Source organism: Neofelis nebulosa, chromosome 1 (genome assembly GCF_028018385.1).
Source record: "Neofelis nebulosa isolate mNeoNeb1 chromosome 1, mNeoNeb1.pri, whole genome shotgun sequence".
In the NCBI taxonomy this organism is placed as follows: domain Eukaryota; kingdom Metazoa; phylum Chordata; class Mammalia; order Carnivora; family Felidae; genus Neofelis; species Neofelis nebulosa.
This window is the reverse complement of record NC_080782.1, coordinates 106,568,907-106,589,957: the sequence shown is the minus strand read 5'-3', so window position 1 is coordinate 106,589,957 and position 21,051 is coordinate 106,568,907. Positions and strand designations below refer to the sequence as shown.

General features: G+C 43.5%; 1 protein-coding gene across 6 annotated transcripts in view; it reads left to right on the top strand.

Annotated features, from left to right (window-relative positions):
• Positions 1-5,916: 5,916 nt before the first annotated feature.
• The window catches only part of MAST4 (microtubule associated serine/threonine kinase family member 4), a 568,580-nt gene continuing 553,445 nt past the window's right edge, over positions 5,917-21,051 (top strand). For 4 of the 6 annotated variants that reach the window (XM_058730754.1, XM_058730743.1, XM_058730735.1 and 1 more), the window contains exon 1: positions 5,917-6,564. In XM_058730754.1, coding sequence (XP_058586737.1) covers positions 6,208-6,564 — 357 coding nt within the window. In that variant the 5' untranslated portion in view covers positions 5,917-6,207. The remainder of the gene's footprint in view (positions 6,565-21,051) is intronic. The other 2 variants (XM_058730762.1, XM_058730769.1) reach the window with 2 other exon arrangements.

Below are 21,051 nucleotides of genomic sequence, written 5' to 3'. Positions count from 1 at the left end.
TATGATTTGCATTTTACATTTTTGTTAAGAGTACCACAAAAATGATGTGTATTATAGCAAGGGGTTCAGAATGTTGATATGTCTTACTATAAATGATATTTAATGAGTAGGTTGAGGGGCGCCTGGGTGGCTCAGTCGGTTAAGCAGCCGACTTCGGCTCAGGTCATATCTCGCGGTCCGTGAGTTCAAGCCCCGCGTCGGGCTCTGTGCTGACAGCTCAGAACCTGGAGCCTGTTTCAGATTCTGTGTCTGCCTCTCTCTGACCCTCCCCCATTCATGCTCTGTCTCTCTCTGTCTCAAAAATAAATAAACGTTAAAAAAAATTAAAAAAAAAACATTAAAAAAAAGAAAATCTTGGGGATGGGACACAGTATACTTTAAAGTTCTATAGGTCATTCCAATACACAGCCAGGTTTGAGAACCAAACGGGAACAGTATTTTTGTAGCTGTTAAGATTCTGATACAGTAGGCCTGGGGTGGGGCCTCAGATTCTGCATCTGTAATAACCTCCTAGGTCGTCTTATTGGCAAACCACACTTTGAGGGGAGAAGGACTAGAACATACTATTTCCTCAAGTACAAAAAGCCTTCAAAGTTAACCCTAAGGTTGCAAACTGGCTCAGGGCTGTGGAAGGAGTTGCTACTTCCTAGGTTAATATTCAGCATCATTTTTATTTTCTAATTAGTTGGGGTTGGTGGTGGAAGGAACTACGTGCCATGCAATGTAGACAGAGTCAAGGAAATTGCTGTAAGAATTGAAAATGGAAAACAGAACCATTTGACTCTGACAGCAAACCACTATAATGAATAAAAATGAGTAAATGTGTTTGTGTGTTTTCTGTTTCCTAAACAGGCAAAGAGTACTGAATAAATCTTTTTGAAAAATGAAGAGTGATAATAAAAGAACATTTCATGCTGAAAGCATAACAAAAAAATCCCATATGTGAGTATCCATCTTGTCCATCTTGGAAAGACAGATGCAAAAGATTGGAGTCTTCTGTGGGAAATAGGTCACCATTTTGAATTCTGTTTAAACAGAATCCTCAAGGGAACATCATCCTCCATTCTTTTTGTATATTAGCTCAGGTTTTCCAGCTGTTTCTGGAACATGCATATTCCTGCCCAGCTGCTGAACTATCTTGGTCTCTCCCAAGGTAGTTGTATTCTAAGAGAAGAGGAACAAAGTGGTCCAAAGAGACGCACACTGCCATCAGTCAGGCTTGTTCTAGTCACCTTCTACAGAACCATGCATGTTTGCAGCATAAAATGGCCCTTTGATCTCCAAGTTAGGAACATCTTCAGTAATCCTTAAGTTTTAGTATACTTGATACTTTCTTGGAATGGAGCTGAAAAAATGCTGATTCCCAGATCTTGGGTGGGGCCAGGGAACCAGCATCCTTTGTTCCCTTGCTTGCCTCCTGGTGATGTGATGCAAATGTTCTACATACAATGCACTGAGAAACCTTGGTCTAAGAGATCAGATCAGCAGCATCCTCCCCTTTTGGTCCATTGTAGGCTTATTTTAACTTGCTAACATAGCTTAGTTTCCCATTCTTCTCAACCTCTAGGTCAGAAACTCCAATAGCTGCAATTCGAGTTATTACTCTTCTGCACTTACACTTTACAGCCATCATTTAAACATTTTCCTACTTATCTTCTGGAACCTTGTACTGTAGCCCTTTCTTTCCTAGAGCCTCAGACACAAATAACAGCCTTAGAAACTGTGGAGCTTTTCCTCCCAGCTGAGTGGTCAGAAACAGCCATGGTCTGTATTATGCTACACCTTCTGGTATAAATTAGAACCCCCCAGCCTAGGCCACTTCAGTACCACCTTTTCACTGGTGTTTATTTTGTCTTGAAATTGCATTTCATTGGTCAAGGATCAGGCACATCCATCATTAATAGTGATAATTTAAAAACCTACCAAAAGTATAATACCATCATCTTCAAAATCCAAAGATAGTATGATATTTAGGAGTTTTTAGTGTCGTGAACAGGAACATATTTACTTGTCGTTTTGCAAAAATGTTTATTTGAAGTTGGTGATGCTCTAATTTCACGTAGGTAAGACAAAGGAGAGTTGATTTCAATTTTATTAAATCCTAACCCTAATCCTTAGGAGGAAGGTCAAAACAATGGGACTGGACTATGGGTGTGATGACTTTTCCTCCAACATTCTCCATCTCAGAGAGACAGAGCTTGATATTCACATAGCCTCACCCACAGAGCAGAGACTGGCAGATACAACAGAGACTCCCAGAGGCAATGCCTCCTGTTACCTCAGAAAACTGAGGCAAGTTTTAATTACTGAACACAATGGACACTTATTCAAGTGCCTGTCCTTGAACCAAGCACTTGGGATCATGTCCAGCACAATGTATGGACACTGATGACCTTGTCCTTTCTAATCTGTAGGCTGGTCTGGTTCTGTCCTAGGAAGCTACGCTATTGGCTCCCTAAGAGTTATGACTAAATCATTTTTATTTTTCTGGCTCTTGCCTACAGTGACAGGACAGAAAAAAAAAAAACATACTTTTATACCTAACATTAGGAGCACTTATGAGATGTGCTTCTGGTGGGGTACTTTCTTTGCCACTGAGGATGATGATTATAATTTATCAGATAAGAAAGGTGAACCACAGGATTCTGGAAAATCAAAACTGATTTTGTTCCAGTGGTTTGGCCATACCTCAGCATTTGTCTCTAGGTCTAATTGTGATATTTCAGGGGAATTAGCCTGACTTTCTGATCACCTTCCATTTATAGAATCATCCTTTGAGTTTGCCCATTTCTTTTCTGGAAACTCTCAGCCTGAACCACAGTCATAGTTTCCTTGTGGGGCAGCTGTGGAGATGACTAGGTACACTGATTTCGACTGCATGTGACAGAATGGAGTGTGAAATACATTTAGCTGATCACAAGTAGCATTTTTATTTTCAATAATATAACAAAATTCCAGACTTCATTGCTTATAGGAACTTAGTGTAGATATTATTTTGTGGAATTTTATTTGTATTTGTATTGATATGTGTCACAAGTTACAAAACAGATATGCAGGGTTAAGGTCTAAAAAGTTAGATACTGATCTACCACTTGATTTTGATCTATAGAGGCTAAAAGCACAAACAGTGGGGTCAAACTGCTCAAGTTTGAATCCTGGCTCCATCACTTGCAAGCTGTGTGATTTTGGGCAAATTACTTAACTTTTCTGGGCTATAGTTTCCATACATTTCACACATGTATTATGAGAATGATAATAGTGGCTACCTCATAGGGTTGATGTGAGGATTAAGAAAATTAACATTTGTAAAGTGCTTGAAACACATTGTAAGTGCTTTATAAATGTTTGCGGGGGAAAAACAATCTGTTCTCCACATATCCTTTCATATTCTTTTACATATTGAATCAAGACAACAACATTCCTGCTCTATGGATTTTTGTAATATAGCATATAAATATGTACTTGAAAAAAGTGGTCTGTTCTGAATTGCATTTTACTGGAATGTGTAAGAGTTCCCCAGAAGCAGACCGCTGGGTTCAAACCCCAGTTCTGTCACTCACTTGCTGTGGGACATTTGGCAAGTTATTTGACCTTGCAGATCCTCAATTTCTTTATCGATAAAGTAGGGCCAATACAGTCTATCATCTTAGGTTGCTGCCAAGGTTAAATGAGACCATCCATAGACAGCGTTTAGGGTTCAAGCAATAATAGCTATCATTTCTCCTGTTAGGAATTCAGATCATGTCATTGCCTCTTCTTTCCCGATGCACTGAGAGGCACCCCCTCCTTCTCTTTCATGTGAATGGTTTGCTTAAGTCCTCATTTCACTTTGGCTGTGGTGAATCAACCACATACGGCCTCGGATAAAGACCAATACTCCCGACTAGAAAAGCAATTGGAGGCCCAGGGCTGGATCCTGACCACCCCACTGTGCTCTCTCTTCAGCCTTGCTGTCACAACTTAGCCAAGTCACTAGAATTGCCCTTTTGCCTCAGCAGGTACTCACATCCCCGCAGATAATCCTCAAGTGTCACAATGCAAGCCTGACAGCCAGAGTCCCGCTTTGCAGTATGGCTGTCCATGGCAATAGGGTTATGCTATATTTCTTTCCCCTTCATCTTGGGAGGAAACTGATCAGGACAAAGCTTGCTGTCCAATATAATGAAGTGCTTTGTGTGATGTATCACTTGTAAATACCGTGATAGCATAAAAGGGCTATTAGCTGAAGGGGCTATCAACTGGAGTCCTTCAGTTCTTAAGGATATTGGGCAAAACTGTTCTGATAAAGAGAAATCTGAGATTCTTGAGGATTTGTTCACTGTTTTCCTGTAACTCCTCTCTCCTGCCATGGCACATTGTTCTCATAGCACGACTATAGCTTTACAAAATTAATAATGGAGGTATATTATGCTGCATCAATCTCTTTTTAAAAAAATTTTTTTAACGTTTTATTTATTTTTGACAGAGACAGAGCATGAGTGGGAGAGGGGCAGAGAGAGAGGGAGACACAGAATCCAAAGCAGGCTCCAGACTCTGAGCTGTCAGCACAGAGCCCTATGCTGTGCTCGAACTCACAGACTGTGAGATCATGACCTGAGCCGAAGTTGTACGCTCAACCAACTGAGCCACCCAGGTGCCCTGCAGCATCAATCTCTTGCTTGACCATAAGCTCCTGAAGGGCAGGGGACCTGTCTTACTCACCTTTGTGCCCCCTGCAAGCACCTGGCACACATCCCAATCACTGTCTGTGGAATTTAATCAGGTTGAATTTATAGCTCAGGTGGAAGTGCCAGAGCTCAGAATAGGGCTGGAGCTGAAGGCACGTTGAGGAGTCATTTATCTACCACTGCTGCACCAAATGCTCGCTTCCAAGAAATTTAAGTCACCCAATCACCCTGCAGGATGCATCCTCCAGGACCAGGGAGGGCCTTAAGGCAATTCTTGTGCCTTTGGTGCAAGTTCTTTCTTCTAGTTCTTAGAGGTAAGGAAAGCGAAGCACTTGTTTTTGCATCCTGCTGGTTTAGAATCCAGGGCTAGCAGACAGTCAACTGCAAATTGTAAACTCTTCATGCTGTTTAGCGGGTGTGGAGAGGCAGGCAATGGTTAGCGCCACAGAGCCCTTTCTAATTCAACTTTGTGTAGGATTGGGCACAGTACTAGGCACATTCTCGTTCCCAATTAAATACAGGGGCATGACTTAAACTTCAAGTTAATAGACAAAAATAAGTAGTTTTTGGAAAACTAACCATGTGTCCAAGCCAGGCACTCTGCTGAAGCTTATATACATACACATAAATATTTGCTCTAATTCTGCCTATAGCCTGACAAGACAGGTATTAATGTAATGTCTCTATTTCCAGCTGAGGAAACTGAGGCCAAACGAGTTTAAACGGATACACCGTGATTGGAAATCAGGTCTGTTTAGATCCATCCACTCACTATACCACGGAGTTTCCCTCGTTCTCCTCCAGCAGTCTAGTGGGTGCGTGTGTGTGCGTGACTGTGTTTCCTTTTAAATTTCTACTTCTGGTCAGTTTCCTCAATTCTAATTTTTCGAAACAAAGTCCAGTTCTTCTCCAAGGTCTCACCGCCCCCTCAGCCATCTCTCCCTGGCGTTCCAAGGCCGGCCAGCCACTCCTCCGCTAAGTTCGGAGTCCAAGCCTTTGGCTCCGATTCCAGGCTCCAGGTGCCCCCTCCGCCACCGCCGCTCCCCAGTCCCGGGGGCCCCAGCGCTCCGCCGGATCCCATAGCTCGCGCCTCGCCCCGCCTCCCCTACCTGACGCCCGTGCGGCCGGGGGCGCCGCAGCCTCCGCCCACCGGCGCGCCTGCCCTGCCATTGGCTCCCCTGGCTGCCCGTCTCCTCCGCCGGCCCCGCTCCTGCCCGGAGGCAGGTTTTGCTGGCGAAGCCGCAGTCCCGGCGGCGCGGGCGCAGCTCGCTAGGATTGTGGAGCGTAGAGCGCCGGTTCGAGCTGGCCTGTCCCCGCGCGCGGGAGCCCCGGTCGGCCGCCAAATCTGGGCGGCTGGTAACTTGGCGGCGGGCTCCCGCGGCCGTGCCGCGGCCATGTAGTCGCCGGCGGGGCTCCCCGCAGCCCGGGAGCGGCAGCGAGAGCGAGTCGGAGCCGCGCAGCCCGCAGCTTTCCCTGGAGACGCTGAGTGCCCGCCGCGTCCCCGCTGCCCCTCGGGCTGCACTTTGGGCCCGAGAGGGAAATGGGGGAGAAAGTTTCGGAGGCGCCGGAGCCGGTGCCCTGTGGCTGTAGCGGCCACGGCGCCCGGGCTCCTGCCCCTGCGGTGGCCGCCGCATCCTCGCCTGGCGCTTCCTCGGCCGAGTCCTCCTCGGGCTCAGAAACTCTGTCGGAGGAAGGGGAGCCCGGCGGCTTCTCTCGAGAGCAGCCGCAGCCACCGCCGCCGGGCGGCGCCCTAGGCGCCCCGCCGCCCGCCGCGTGGGCTCCCGCGCGCGTGGTGCTTGAGCTTGGAGTCTGTGCGCCGCCGCCGCAGCTCGGCGGAGGAACCGCGCCGCCCGCGCCGCGGGGCAGCAGCGCGTCCCAGGAGGAGCAGGACGAGGAGGTGGGCCCCGCCTTCCCCCGCTCGCCCCCCTCCGGGTCCCTGCTGTCGGGAGACCTCAGCTCTCCACTCCGCGCGCGGCCCACGGCTGGGCGCCCCGGGGCGTGGAGAGGGGGAGGGACCCCAGGTGCTCTGCCTCGAGCCCGGGGTGATGGCAGTTAGGAGCCTCCCTGTGGGTCATTGACTTCTCATGGCTGTTACCTCCGTGTGTGTGCCTTCATGTGAGGCCTGATCGTGTGCTTTTTATGTCAAAACAGCAAACTCCTTAATGTTTGTGTCTGCTACGGTGGCTCTGTGAATGAGTGATCTGGACGCCCGGCTGGTCCCCACAACTAAGATCTTTTCCGAAGTGGGCGTTGCTTCCAGCCGAAGCTCTCGGGGCGGAGAGGGAGTGTGGTGAGGGGATGGGTGTGAGGGGAAGAGACGGTGTGTCTGTCCTGGCGGAAGAGTGGGAGCGGTACCCGTGGAGTTTCACCGGGGCGTGTCAGTGACGCCGGCTCCCCGGGATCACCTGCGGGTGGTTTTGGCTGGTCCCCGCAGCGTCGGTCCTCTGAGAGAGCGGGACTCCGAGCTCTCGGTCGGCGCCACTGTCGTGCACGCCTGCATCTCTCATTCGGACTTGTTCCTGGGTGTCCAGATGCGCGCTGGTTGCCAGACTGGATAGAGAACCCCCGATTTTCTTCCGGGAGACTGTTTCCATCCTGGTCTCCTGGAAGAACGTTCATCCAAAACTTGTGGGTCGCGTTCTGACACATTGAGCGTATGACTTTGGTGTCCTCTAGATAGCTTTCCTTGGCGCTTTTTTTTTTTTTTTTTTTTTTTTTTTTTTGGCAGCGGGTGTGTTGGGGGAGGGCTTTGGAGCACAGTTAGAGACGCATAAGGTTCTTCATTATCTTTTAGATTGTTTGCTTTGGAGAGTTGTGGCTAAGTCATCTTGTTCAGGCAGGGCTATAAATAAAACATCGTCCTAACATAGAGTCCTTGTGAAGTTAATTCCTCAGTGCCAGAGTCCTATTTTTTCTCCTCCTGGATGGGGTTAGCTTTGGTAGGTAATTGTCTTTATCCCTCAGAATGTGCACGTTGAGGTCAGTGTCCTGCCAGTGGCCCCCAGGGACCTCATTCTGGAGGCAAAGAGTGGATCTGGCACAGGGTGAGGGGAGTAATGTCCTGGCGAGGCAGAGATGGAGCAGTGCTGTTTGGTCGATGGCCAAGCTTCTGGCAGTAACCATGATCGATTTTCCAGTGCCCTGGAGAATTGCAAGGATCCTGGACAGGTGTTTGGAGACTTGGTTTCTGAGGTCTGAGTTATGAGCCTTAGGCAAGTGGTTTCATTCCTCTGAGGTTTGGTTTTATCTGTAGAATGAGGGGTTTGAACCAGGTAACTTCAAGTTAAAGTTCATTTCCACAGAAATACTCTTTTTTGCTGATCAGGAATTTAGGATGGATCAAATGTTCAGATTGATCCTAGGGACGGAATGCCAGGAGTTAAGCTGAGTGCCATACCTGCCACAGAACTGTCAGAGTCCCTCAGTGGTTGCATCTCATTTTTAAGATGTCAGGCATGTGCCAGGTGTTTATCCTGTGACATCTGCCTCAACTTTCAAGATGAGCGCACTTGTCATTGGGCAGCTGGGGGTATGCCCTAATTCACTGATTTACTAGTAGATTCTAATTTAGTGTTGTCATTGGTCGAGAAGATGCCCAGTGTTTTCTCTGTAGCTAGGAGAGGTTGCTCTGGGGTAAATGACACAGTCTTGCATATGGGTGGGGCAAGCAAGGAGCTTCTCACTTTTGATCCCAGTTCTGTAGCTGATTTATTGCCTGGCCTCATGGTGACAGTGTTTTACTTCCTGGGAAGAGATATAATGATAGCTTATTTCTCAGGCAATGCAGTGAGGACTGGTTGATTGAAACACATTTTGGAAAGTGGAATGACTAAATAACATTGGTCAGTATTTGTGAAATCTCAGAATTGGATGTAAACTGATACAGTATTGCAATTTATTGTGTAACTGACTCTGTGGCAGAGGTTGCTGGAAGTTATCTAGGAGTGGAAATCTTGACTTGGCTGTGAGAATTTTAAAGTGAAACTGTTAACTGTGGAGTTTTTTTTTTTTTCCTCCTCAGGAGCCGAGAAGTGGTAGTCTTGGTGAAAGGCGTTAAAGTCCAGTGTGCATTTTCTGGTTTTACCTGGGTGACGGTATGGTGCAGTGATTTTTAACCTTTTGTGGGATGGTAGGCTTCTTTGAGAATCTAATGTCAGCTCTCCACCGGCTCCTCAGAAAATGCACACAACTACAAGCACCATTCCAGAGGGTTCAGTCAGGAACACTGGGTTGCAAACACTAAGTTTAGTGGGAAGACACGGGTTTGCTTCCCAGGTCTGCCGCATTAACTGGCTGTGGGATTGTGGACCGTTCAATTAATCGTAGCCCCAGTTTTTTCACCTTTAAATGAGAATCACAACAATAGAGTTGTTAGGCATTTTATACCTGTGATTTTATGTAATCCTAGCACACTAATATATAGCATGAAGTGCTAAGTAAATATTAATTTTTCAAGTTTATTGGTGATGAAAATCTCGTGACATGGAAGTACGAACTTGGGCTGGCTTGTTATTTTTATGCGTAATTAACCTGCTACGCTGAGAGAACCTGAGGCTGTGTCTCCTCAGGTTATTTTCATTTTATTAGCATAAGCTGGGAAACAGATTTCATTTGAATCAGGTCGTATTATGGCAAGGCACTGTTAGAGTAATGTCCTACTATGGCAAGGTGCTGAGTATAATGCTTTAAAAGGCTTAAGTGCAATGCATAAAATGGAAAGAGGTTCATTTAGATCTTTAAATTGTTGTGTCTAGCTTGGGAGAGTCATTGTTTTCCAAAGTGTTTTTTTTTTTTTCTTCTCATAATAACTTACTGCATCACTATTTATTTATTTATTTATTTTTATTTTTTTCTGCATCACTTTTTAAAAAGCACCAAAATTCTAGACTCCTGGGTGGCTCAGTCAGTTAAGCACCCGACTTCTGCTCAGGTCATGATCTCATGGTTTGTGGGTTCCAGCCCTTCCACAGGCTCTGTGCTGACAGCTTAGAGCCTGGAGCCTGCTTCAAATTCTGTGTCTTCTCTCTCTGCCCCTCCCCTGCTCATGCTTGATCTCTCTCTCTCAAAAATAAACATTAAAATAAATTTAAAAAAACAGCAAAATTCAAGTATGTGGTGTATAATTGCAGTGCTAACTTGTTTTTGGCAACCTTGTTGAAGCTGATTTGAGTATATCAATAGTGTTTGACCTATTATGTATTTTATCTTACTATCAATATTTGTGTGAACTTACTAGGTATCAGAGACTTAAATCAGCCCTTTACACTTTTGTTGCTTAAAAACAGTAAGAAGGCAGTGTTTGCATTCTTCTGTATTTAAACACCTGGGAGTTAGAGATGGTGCATATCATGCAGTTAATAAACTGCATCTGACTTCCTCCGCTGCTTCCCTAAGCCTGTGCATTTGGAGTCTGCGGGTGTTGAGGGTTGGTGGCTCTGTCGATCTACAGGCATCTATGTAGATTGGGGGACTGTTCCTGTGACCACATTTTTGAGATTTACTTGTAGGCAACTTTGTCCTGTCTTTTCCCAAAGTACCGTGTGATGACACTAATGAAGTACTCAGGTACCATTTGCTGTCTATCACTGACCTCCTCGGGGGCAGGGATTTTGTCCTATATGCCTAGCACAGTACCTCTAGTATATTAGTACAGACTCAGTGAGTATATATTGAATGAATGAGGAAAAAAGGACATCTTTGAAAATAGTTATGCGTTTGATTGAACGGTGACTGTGTGTGTTTTCATTTGTTGTGTATGTTGTGAATTATGCCCAGACCTCTAGATCTCTTATCAAAAATACCTCATGGATCCAGGTTAAAAAAATTTTTTTTGATCCAGGTAAATTTTGAACAAAGCTAAATCACTGAGGATCCACTCAAAATACCTCTAAAGGGACTTGTGTATTAAGTCCGCTTTTCACTGTGTCTATTAGAACTTGAAACTTTGAAGGATTCTTAGAATGGCTGAAAAAGAAAAGGCTTAGTGGTTAAAAGGATTTTCAACTCCATATATAAAGTGGCTCATTTATACTCTCCTATACTAAAAGATTTGTTTTATTGACGTACTTTGGGGAACAGTTTCCTGCGTGACAATAGGCACAGTCATGGGATGTCTTTGAACTGTTCTATTGAATGGTGTTTGAGTACTGCTCTTAATAATACCTGGGATGTGTTTGTGGGATTCCTGCACACAGTAGTGATGCAGTACATGAATTTCTGCTGTTCATTGTTTAAGAAAATAAATAGCGAAAAACAACTATGAATTCAGTAAAGCTTTTCATTGAGTTTGATTTTTATTTTATTATTTTTTTAACGCTTATTTATTAGAGAGAGAGAGAGAAAGCATGAGCATGGAAGGGGTAGAGAGAGAGGGAGACACAGAATCGGAAGCAGGCTCCAGGCTCTGAGTTGTCAGCACAGAGCCCTACATGGGGCTTGAACTCACAAACCGTGAGATCATGACCTAAGCCGAAGTTGAACGCTCAACCGACTGAGCCACCCAGGCGCCCTGAGTTTGTATTTTATTAATCACAGCAGCTACATAATTTGAACAAAAGCAGTTTATAAATCTTGGTGCATTTATTATTTTATCTCCTTTTTTGACTCACTATTTCGATAAGAGAGTTGAGAAAATCAGTCAACCAATATATATTGCATGAGACTCTAGTGACGCATTGGCCTCAGCATTAAGGACATGAAAGTGGATGAGACAAAGATAGTTTGGACCCTACAAAGCTTCTAGTGTAGTTGAGGGAGATGGTCACACAACACACGATTATTAATTAGTTGGTTTCAAAGGAAGTAAATGGAACAGAGGAGCAGGCTGTGAGGGAGTGTATCTATATCATGGAGCTCTCTTAGTCTGGGAGGTCAGAACTGCCTCACTGAGGAGGTGATGTTGAGCTGAGACATAATGGATGAGCGGGGAGATAGCTGGGAGATAACATGGGTAAGAGCCATGCAGGTAGCTGGAGGCCCTAAAGTGGGAGAGAGTATGGTGGGTCTGCGGGTTGTTTGGCATGGAGGAGGGGGGAGCATAACATCAGATGACCCTTGAGAGTGATGCAGCAGCTAGTGCTGAGAGCCGTTGAAGGATTTGAATCGAGATAGTGGTATGGTGAGATTTGTGTTTGGGGAGGGCAGGAAGCACGAAGCCCACCTGTTGGGAACTGCTTGTGTAGCCTGCTTAAATGTTCCAGGATTGGAGCTGATAACCTAGAAGAAGGCGTCTTAATAAATGATGTGTACATGGAACAGGGGGCTCCTTCCTGGTAGTTCAAGTGCCCCAGGTAAACACATGGCAAATACTGTAGAAAAAGAATTGAGCTCTCTTCAAGAGAATACCATAGTGTGAATATTAATGCTCCTTTTCACTGTGATGTTGCCTTAAGCCTACTATTTTCTTGAAGGAAAAACTTTATTAATGGGAATGGTGACTGAGAAGAGGGCCTTGGAATAGCTCATTTCCACAGTAAATTACAGAGAAATATTTACCCAAGGTGAATACAAGGGGAAATTGCCCTGAGATTGTACGAGATTCCCTGTCGGTGGGAAGTGTGGTGTTGGTGAGCTAATACACATTATGAGAATCTAGCTTGTTTGCCTGTATCTTCCTAGAGAAGGGCTGATCAGCATCAGAGAACTAAGGATTTTGCCTTTTCCACCTCTGGTCTGAGGTATTCTAGGGAAAGGTCATATTTATATTTTGCCACTGTTTTACAGTTGGTGACAAACCTATGTATTAACTATGTATTACAGTCAGTGACAAAGCTGTGTATTAGATTTAGTGGATACAATGTATGAGTCCCATTGTTTCTCACTTTGTCCCTTGGAGGAAGGTTGTGGAAGAACTATAGTGCGGGGTGCAAACATGATACAGTGTAGAAAGAGCCTTCTCACAATGAGAAGGATCCATAATAGGGTGGCCTGGCATTGAAGAAAACTGAGTGGGTGTGTGTGTGTGCGTGCGCATGCATGCACGCACATGTGTATCTTAAAAGAGATGCTTGTCCTTTTTATACGAAAGAAACCTCATGTCATTTATAATCACATTCTCGTGTTCTGAGTGTTGTCAGGAAAGGGCATGTGCTCCTCTCCTTCATCCCTTCAGGGCTAGCAGCCAGATTTTCTCTGCCCTGGGTCAGAGTCAGTAGTGCCTGAAGGTATGGACTGATGACACTGAGCCACTTACACGTTGTGTGACTTTGGAAAGGTTTTTAATACTGAGACTGTTTCCTCATCGGTCAAATGGACATGGCAACATTTATTGCAGAGGGTTGTTAGGAGAATTAAGAATTATACTTTATATGAAGTAGCCAGCATGATGCCTTGCACATAGTGTGTATTCCGTAGCAGCATTTGTTATTACTGAGCATGAGGAGCTGGTTTATGCAGAATGGCTATGACATAGCCAGGAATAATTAGAAGCCTAGCGGTCCCTTCCCTGATGGATTATGCTACTAGCATGTTTTGTTGGTAGTCATGACAGGCCCTTTCATTCATGAGTAGGTAGATGTGTAGCACAGTTATCACTTTTAATTTCATAGAGCATTTCTTATAATGTACTAACAGGAAAGCTTTATGGTGTATGGTTCATTAACCCTTCTATTAAGATATGATCTCTCTTTTACTCATGGAACTTGCTCTTAGTGATCATTTATTAATAATATCCTAAACAACTGTATGAACATGTAAATTACTGGCTTTGCCCAGGGATTTAGTTAGAAGGCAGCATGTCAGTTGTATGGTGAGGCTGGTGAGATGATGACCATGCACTTAAGTATCCAAGGTAATGATTTGGAGGCTGAGAAGGGAGTAATAAGACCAATCAAATGATTTTTTGGAAGCCAGCTTTGGTTTATATATGAGTTAGGGTGGAGTGGGGTAAGGCAGGTGGTCCAAGGGCCACCCCAACTTCACAGAGAGGAAATCTATTAGAAGTGTGATTGTACTTTTAAAAGTACAAGAATTAAGATATGTAAATTGTCCCCCCCCCCCTTCTGTTGTGTCCCTTTGGGGCAGTGTAGACATGTCAACCTTTAAGGCAAAAATAAAAACAATCTAGGAGCACTTTTGATAAAATTCAAATGCTACTGCAGGGACTGTACCTCTCACCAACCTGGTGCTCTGTCTTATGAACCTGTTCAGGCTGCTGTTTATACAACTTTGCATTGTTCAGAGATTCTTGTTCTCTTTTATGTCTCTGATATTTTGTCTGATTTCTTGTCTGGTACTGTTCTCTTGGGTTAAAGCAGAACATAACATAAGATTCAACAGAAGTCTTATCCTCCACCAGCTTCTGTGTACTTGTCTCTTTCATTATCTGTCTCCATGAACTCTCACCTGGTTCGTAATTCCTGGGAAGGAAAGGAGAGAAAAGCCTTCCCCCAAAGGGGAAATGTTGGTTCAGGACCGTGGTCAGCGGCACACATACATCAAAGTCACATTTCAATGTATAGAACTTGTATGCAGTTTCTGGTGGTCCCTCCCACTTAATGAGGAGCATTCACTGCTTATTTAATGATTTGAATTCATAACTAGCCACATGTGTCTGTGAGACAGCCTATGAATTTGTACCCTAGACTTGTACTCTTTTGCCAGCCCATCAATTCCTCTCGGACACAGTCGATATAATTTTGATTATGATACTTATTTCCACTGAGCCTTTCAGCCCCAGTGGTTTGTACTGATATTGGGGGCTGGGATGAGGTGGGGATGTGTGTGAGAGAGAGGAAGTACTGTTAGATTGGCTTTCTTTTCTTAACTAATTTCATAGGCTATCATGTGGAAAATGAAAATTTAATTTTATTATTCTTGACGCTGTAATTTAGTGGTATTTTCAGTGGCTGGCAAGCTCACAGGTGCACCCAATTTAGTTTGGGTAGTTGAATGTATGTTAATAATCGCACATTGGGTGTGGGTCCTTTGGCCTCTTAGAACTTGGTCAGCTACATTTTCGATAAACTGAGAAGTTAGGTATGTAGGTCGCTCCTGTCTGATAATTTTGTGCCTTTCTGTGTTTTAAAAATAGTGCCATCATATCTCTGACTTCTGGTGTTAACATTTGTCATTTAGGCATTTCTTTGTGCAGAGGTGGACACACCTTCTGCGATGCAGGAAGGGACCTGGTGCATCATCGGCGGGAGGGAAGTAAAAGTAAAATTGAGTTAGAATTGGTTAAAATTTTATGTCACTGAACATGTCATTGAGATGTATATTACAGAAATTACAAATTTAAAATTGCTTCTTAGGGCAGTCATTGCTACCTAAACTACATTAAGGTGTTGAAATGAGATGCAGTGATGATGAAATCTGTTTTGTGTATAAAAGGTTAAAGGATTATTTTCACAAACAAGTTCATTATGAATAAATTGGCTCTGTAGGAGTGTTTATAGCTCCTGCACATGTAACATAAACTCAAAATCTGCTTTGTTACTCCCATAGTTTTAGCTGGAGTGTTTAGTTGAAATCATCTGAAGCTTAATTGAATTTGTTTGATGCTTATTTGAAGTCATCACCTCAGGCTTGTAGTTTTATTTTTTATTTTTTGAGGTTTATTTATTTATTTTGAGAGAGGAAGCAGGGGAGGGCCAGAAAGGGGGAAAGAGAATCCCTAGCAGGGTCTGAGCAATGCAGAGCCTGTTGGGGGCTTGAACTCACGAACCGCAAGATCATGAGCTGAGCCGAAACCAAGAGTTAGAGCCTTAACGGATTGAGCTGCCCAGGTGCCCCTTGTTAGACTTGTTTTAAGAGAGCTGCTCTGGGGATTCTCCGGTGTAGCCAAGATGAGGAGAATGTTTGCTCCAGGCAGAAGGGCAGCCCAAGATGCTTATTTGGAGAAAAAGGACCATTGAGAAGTTTTACCTAGGGAGGAGAACTTCAGTCTCATCTCAAATGAATACAGTACCTATCAGAAAGATTCAAGAAAATGCTGACCTTTCATTTTTGTGGCTCTCTTGTGACTAGTGAGTAGAAGTGCCAGGTAAATTTGGTGCAGTTTTAAACACTAAGCGAGTGCTGTGTGAGCATGGGAGAGTGATGGAGAATGTGAGGCAAACTGCCTGTCAAATAAGAAAAGACTATCTTCTCTTTGCCTTGTGTTATGGTACTTTAACTTATTCTTTAAAATAGTACTTTTGTAAATTTTATTTAATGTACCACTTAATTTCCTTGGAATTTCTTGGCATTTTGTTCTACGTACACTGATTAGTTATCCACACAAGCTGTTAACTGCTGGCTAGGAAGAGAAGTACAGTTAGAGTGGTTCTAAGATCTATTAGACTAATTTCAACCTGCAGTGACGGGTGGGTTTTAGGCATGGTGCAGATTCACTATTAGAAGAAAGAAAATGGAAATTACAACTTTGAACTCTTCATTAAGAACAAACAAACCCTTTTGTTTTCATGAGTTGCACTTTGGAAATTAGAACGTTTCCACCTGGAGCAAGCTGAGTGTAACGATTTTAAAATTAGGGAATGAGACCAACTGGGAGGAGTTATGCCAGTAGAGAAGCAACTTGACCATTTGGCAATTTTTTCTTCCCTTTCCTCTGTAGCTTGGCTGCTGGCATTTTAAAAAGAACATGACAAACCATGTTAGTTGGGAGATTGTAGTAAACCTTTAGTTGAACAGAATATTTGGCGGAAAGGCCTTTCTCGGTTATGGAATTATATGACTCAAAAAATTTTAAAGCTCTTTTTGCTCTCACTTTTTCTGCTTTTCCCCCTATAACGTCCTGGTATGGTTTTTCTGCCATCCTATTCTGTGAACAAGGTACTTTTTTTTTTTTTTTTTAAATCATTTGACATCTTGTTCTGCTTTAGGGCTCTTGCTCTGGGCATCAATCATCTTTGAAAACCATTGAAGATGTAAAAGTGTTTAAGCGGAGGTAGTGAGGATAAAATTGCATGTAGTCTTGATAAAAGTAGACAATATTTTTTTTAATTTTAAAAGTTGAAGATAGTGGACTATGTTGTACCTCTGAAACTAATGAAACATGTGCATCATCTCTCCTTCCATTTAGAAACAAGTGGAAGGTAGCAGCAGAAGTTCTTTTTGTGAGGATTGTGCTGCACCTCTTTGTCTTGGGTTGTGCCAGATCTCATCTATATTGTCAGTATCTGTACAGCACTTAAGTTTGGACAGCATTTTCTGCTATTTCATTGGTTTTCTCCTTCCCATTTTGTACACTTTTTTTGTAGTATAGTTAATAATTGATCTCTCTCCCACTAGATTGTGAGTTCCTCTGAGTGGGAACAGTGTCCTGTCTACTCGAATCCCCTCAACAGGGAGAGTGAACAGTGTAGAGTGAACAATAACATGTTGCACAAAATGGTACTTGAGCCATATTATGTGTTAAGACACCATTCTGAGGGCTGTACATGCATTTATTCACTGAACTTTTACCCAGGTCTGTTATTTATTTTTGAGAGAGAGAGAGAGACAGACAGACAGACAGACAGAGTGTGAGCAAGCACGAGCAGGGGAGGGGCAGAGAGAGGGAGACACAGAATGTGAAGCAGGCTCCAGGCTCTGAGCTGTCTGCACAGAGCCTGATGCGGGGCTCCAACTCACGAACCATGAGATCATGACCTGAGCTGAAATCGGACACTTAACGAACTGAGACACCTAGGTGCCCCTACCAAAGTCTTTTAAAATCTAGTAATTTGGTTGGTTTGCACTACCCTGCTGTAGCTCAGTGGCCTTCTCGATGTTAATGGAGGAAAAGGAAGGAACAGGTTCGAGGAGACTGTTGAAGAACAGTGGACCCTTAAGGGTCCCTGTTTGTTCTCTGTGTATCCAAGATCCTAGCACAGAGCCTTTGATGCTCTGCCAAGAATAAATGAATGATCGTTAATGAAAATGCCACTTAGCGGAGGGGTCCCTGTGCCTTTGCCATGAAGAGTTTGGATTAAGTGTCTCTAGAAGTTAAAGTCAGGGCTAGGATTTAAAGCTATGATCTTGGGTTTTAGGTCATCAGTTAATAGGCCAGGAGAGTTTCTACAAATGAAGGTTTTAAACCATAAACCGGCTTTGGGAAACTGAACAATCACAGTTGCAGCAGTAAGCCATTATTGGCCACATGTTTAAAGTCATTATTTTAATTTCTTATGAAATATTGATAGCCAGCCTTAAAACATTAACAGTGATGCTGGGCTGTACTCACTGGTGCTTAGGCAAAAGCTGCTGTCAGTGCATATGTGTTGTGGGAATTCTGGCAATTGTATAAGTAGTGGCTGAGTGTTAGCTGAGAGTTTGGGAGGTCTGAACACTGTCTTGGCTTGTTACTGGGTGGATTATAGCTTCCAAGGTTTTCATGTATGGTGAAGTAAGATGTCCTTTTTAGCTCCAATTTTTTGTTTCCCTCTTACTACAGAAACATGACAATTTTACTGTTGTCATTAGCATGTAATTTGTTCTAAAAGTTGGTTTTTTTTTTTTTTTTTTTTTTTTTTTTTTTACAAACTTGGTAGGCAAATGTGTTTTCTGATCTGTGGATAGGCACATATTCTTGAAAGGAATTCTCACAAGGATGTTTGCCCATAGATCTTTCCTTTCAGATTATGCTGATTTGAACATACAGAAAAAAAAAAAGTTTCATGTTCCTCTTTTATTCATCTTTTAAAGTTTTTGGTATGTTTCTGTCATTCATCAGAATAAATTGAGGGTACTACCTCTTATCTCCCAGTCTTGCAGAGGAGTGTAACTCTGGATAACAAGGTCAGTTTTGTTATGTTTGGGCCATGTTTGGGCCACATGTCCCATCATAAGTTTATCATTCTGATGTCCTAGACCAGCAATTTCTGATTTGATAAAATTCTTTGATTTGAAAAGTTTGTATGGTCTCTGCCTTACCTGGCTGCCAGGGCTCTCTCCTGCACTGTTGTGGATCCTACCTGCCCAGCCTTTGGAGTAGACTATTTTTACTTACTTACTTATTTACTTAAAGACGGTGATATCTCTAGCCTAAGCTGTTAGCCTTAGCTGTCAGGCCTTTTTTCTAAGTTTGTTTGGAAGTCCATTGTTTGGAACTTGGAGTGTGAAGTCCCATAGAGATGTAGTTTTAAAGGGTGATTGGGTTTCCAGCCTATAGAAGTATAATTAACCCCTAGAATGAATGGGATACTGGGGAGGGGCCTCTTTTCCCTATGGTGTTGGGGGCCGTATAGCAGCTTCTGGAGGTGGATGCCTGTGGCACAAGTAATCATTGGTGTTAATTGTCAACATCTGCCCATGTGGCTGATCAGGGCCCTAGTGAGCCAGGGGAGCACTCTCAGCCTGTGCTCTGGGGCTCCTCCTGGAGGTGTGGCAGTGACCTTACTTTGTCTTAAGGACACTGTCATGGACGCCCAAGACTCCTTCACATACCGGGAGCAAATCATCTTAACTAGAAGCAAAATGTCCCCCGGCAGTTTTCAGTTCATTTCTAAGGAGGTAGACATGTGAAGACCGAGAATATAAGGTAGAAGGTGGTTACCTCAGAAAACCCATCAGAATACCTTTTAAAATAAGCCAAGTACTTTTAATAGAAATAAGGGAAATGGTCTTTTTTAAAAAATTCTGCTGTGCTTTTTCTTTTAGTTTAACACCCATCACAAGAATTACCTAGTTCCTGTAGATGAGGTTTTTAGTAATTGCACATATCCTCCTTCCACTGGGGAACTTGCACATAAATATGTGATTTCTGGGGCCTCTTTCTTTTCTGAACCTGACTCTACAGTGTGAGGAAGGGTGGCTGCATCCCTGCAAGTAGAGGATGTTTGTCTTCCTAATGTCTAGAGCTGCTGGTTTTCTCTCTCCCATGTGTCCATCCTCCTCTCAGGAGAGGGTGACAGCTAGGTTCTGGAATTCGTGCAGCTGGTTCATGTCAAGAGATGGAGAAGGCCCCCAAAGAATCGCTCGCAGCTGAGTTCCACCAGTGGGATGGTTCCATCAGAGATAGTTGGTGGTAATTAAAGAGAAAGTGAAACACGGACTTTAACAAATGATAAATACAGGTTTACCAAGTGATAGGAATAAGCCCTGCTGAGAAATGTCAGGGGGTGCTCACTTTATACTCTTGAAAATCCTGTGATCACGTGGGCACGGTCTTGAATTGTTCAGATACTATTACCTGCGGTTCTTAGGAATTTATTTTGACACTTAAGGACGTCTAAGAATGTAAATTTAATTGCTGCTGTTCTGTCCGTGGGCTTGGATGTAAAGTGGCAGATTATATAACAAAATTATCATGAAATTTAAAAAAAATCTTGAACAGACTAATTTGACTTTCGGGGGTGGGGCAGCTTTCCATTTGTGGGTAAAACAGCTGCTCATTTAGGATCTATTAGGAAACTAGGGCCTGTTGTGGTGGTTTGTGGAGGGAGGCTTCTTTTGTTTAATTAAAAAAAATTTTAAATGTCTTATTTATTTTTGAGAGTACAAGCAGAGGAGGGGCAGAGAGTGTGAGACAGAGGATCTGAATCCGGGTCTGCACTGATAGCAGTGAGTCCGACCCAGGCTTGAATTAAAAAACCAGGAGATCATGACCTGAGCCCAAGCCAGACTTTGAACCGATTGAGCCACCCAGGTGCCACAGGGGAGGCTTATTTTAATGTGAACTTGCAGGCTGGGGCTATGTTTATTATTCAAGTATAGGAATGGTGCCTCTCTTGCTGTGGCCTATTGGCCAGAAGGGGAGGAAATACGGGGGGGGGGGGAGGGGGGCTGGATGAATGGATGGACATAGAATCTTGGAATGTCCAAATGTTGTCTTAGTATGTTTTGATAATAGGTGCTGGTGAAGATGCCCTTGGAGATGGGATGTAGGACTCCTGCCTGGTACCTTAGCTGCTGCTAACAATTCTTGTGGTGGGGTTGAGCTGGTGTGCAAGGAGATATTTGTTGAAGCTGCTTCTTGCAAAGCTCTGTAGGAGTTGGCAGGTGGGAGGGAAGGAAAGGATACGCAAAAGAAATTTAAAATATCTGGTCTGTGCCCAAAGCAACACATAGTCGATTTAGGAGACAGCATAAGTGGAGTGAGTTGGTGTGAATGTGCAGTACACTATCGACACGTGAAAATGTGGGTCAGAGTAAGTAATGTCAGTAAGGAGAGTGAAAAAGAACTACAGAATCACCCTGATGGGATTTACCCTAAAGGGTTTTCCTGGTGCCTTGAAGATGGAAATAAGAAGAGGGGATGAGAAGGTTGTACCAGATAAAATAATTTGCCCAACAGATGTGTTCACTAAGACGGAATAGGAACTGGTAGGTGGTTTTTCCCTCTCCTATGATTCATTCCTTGTGCCCGTGTAATGTAAAATTACTAGTAAAAAACACTACCAGGATGGTAGTTTTCCTTAATACCAGTTTATTTATAGCTTCACAACTTTCTAATCAAGATTAT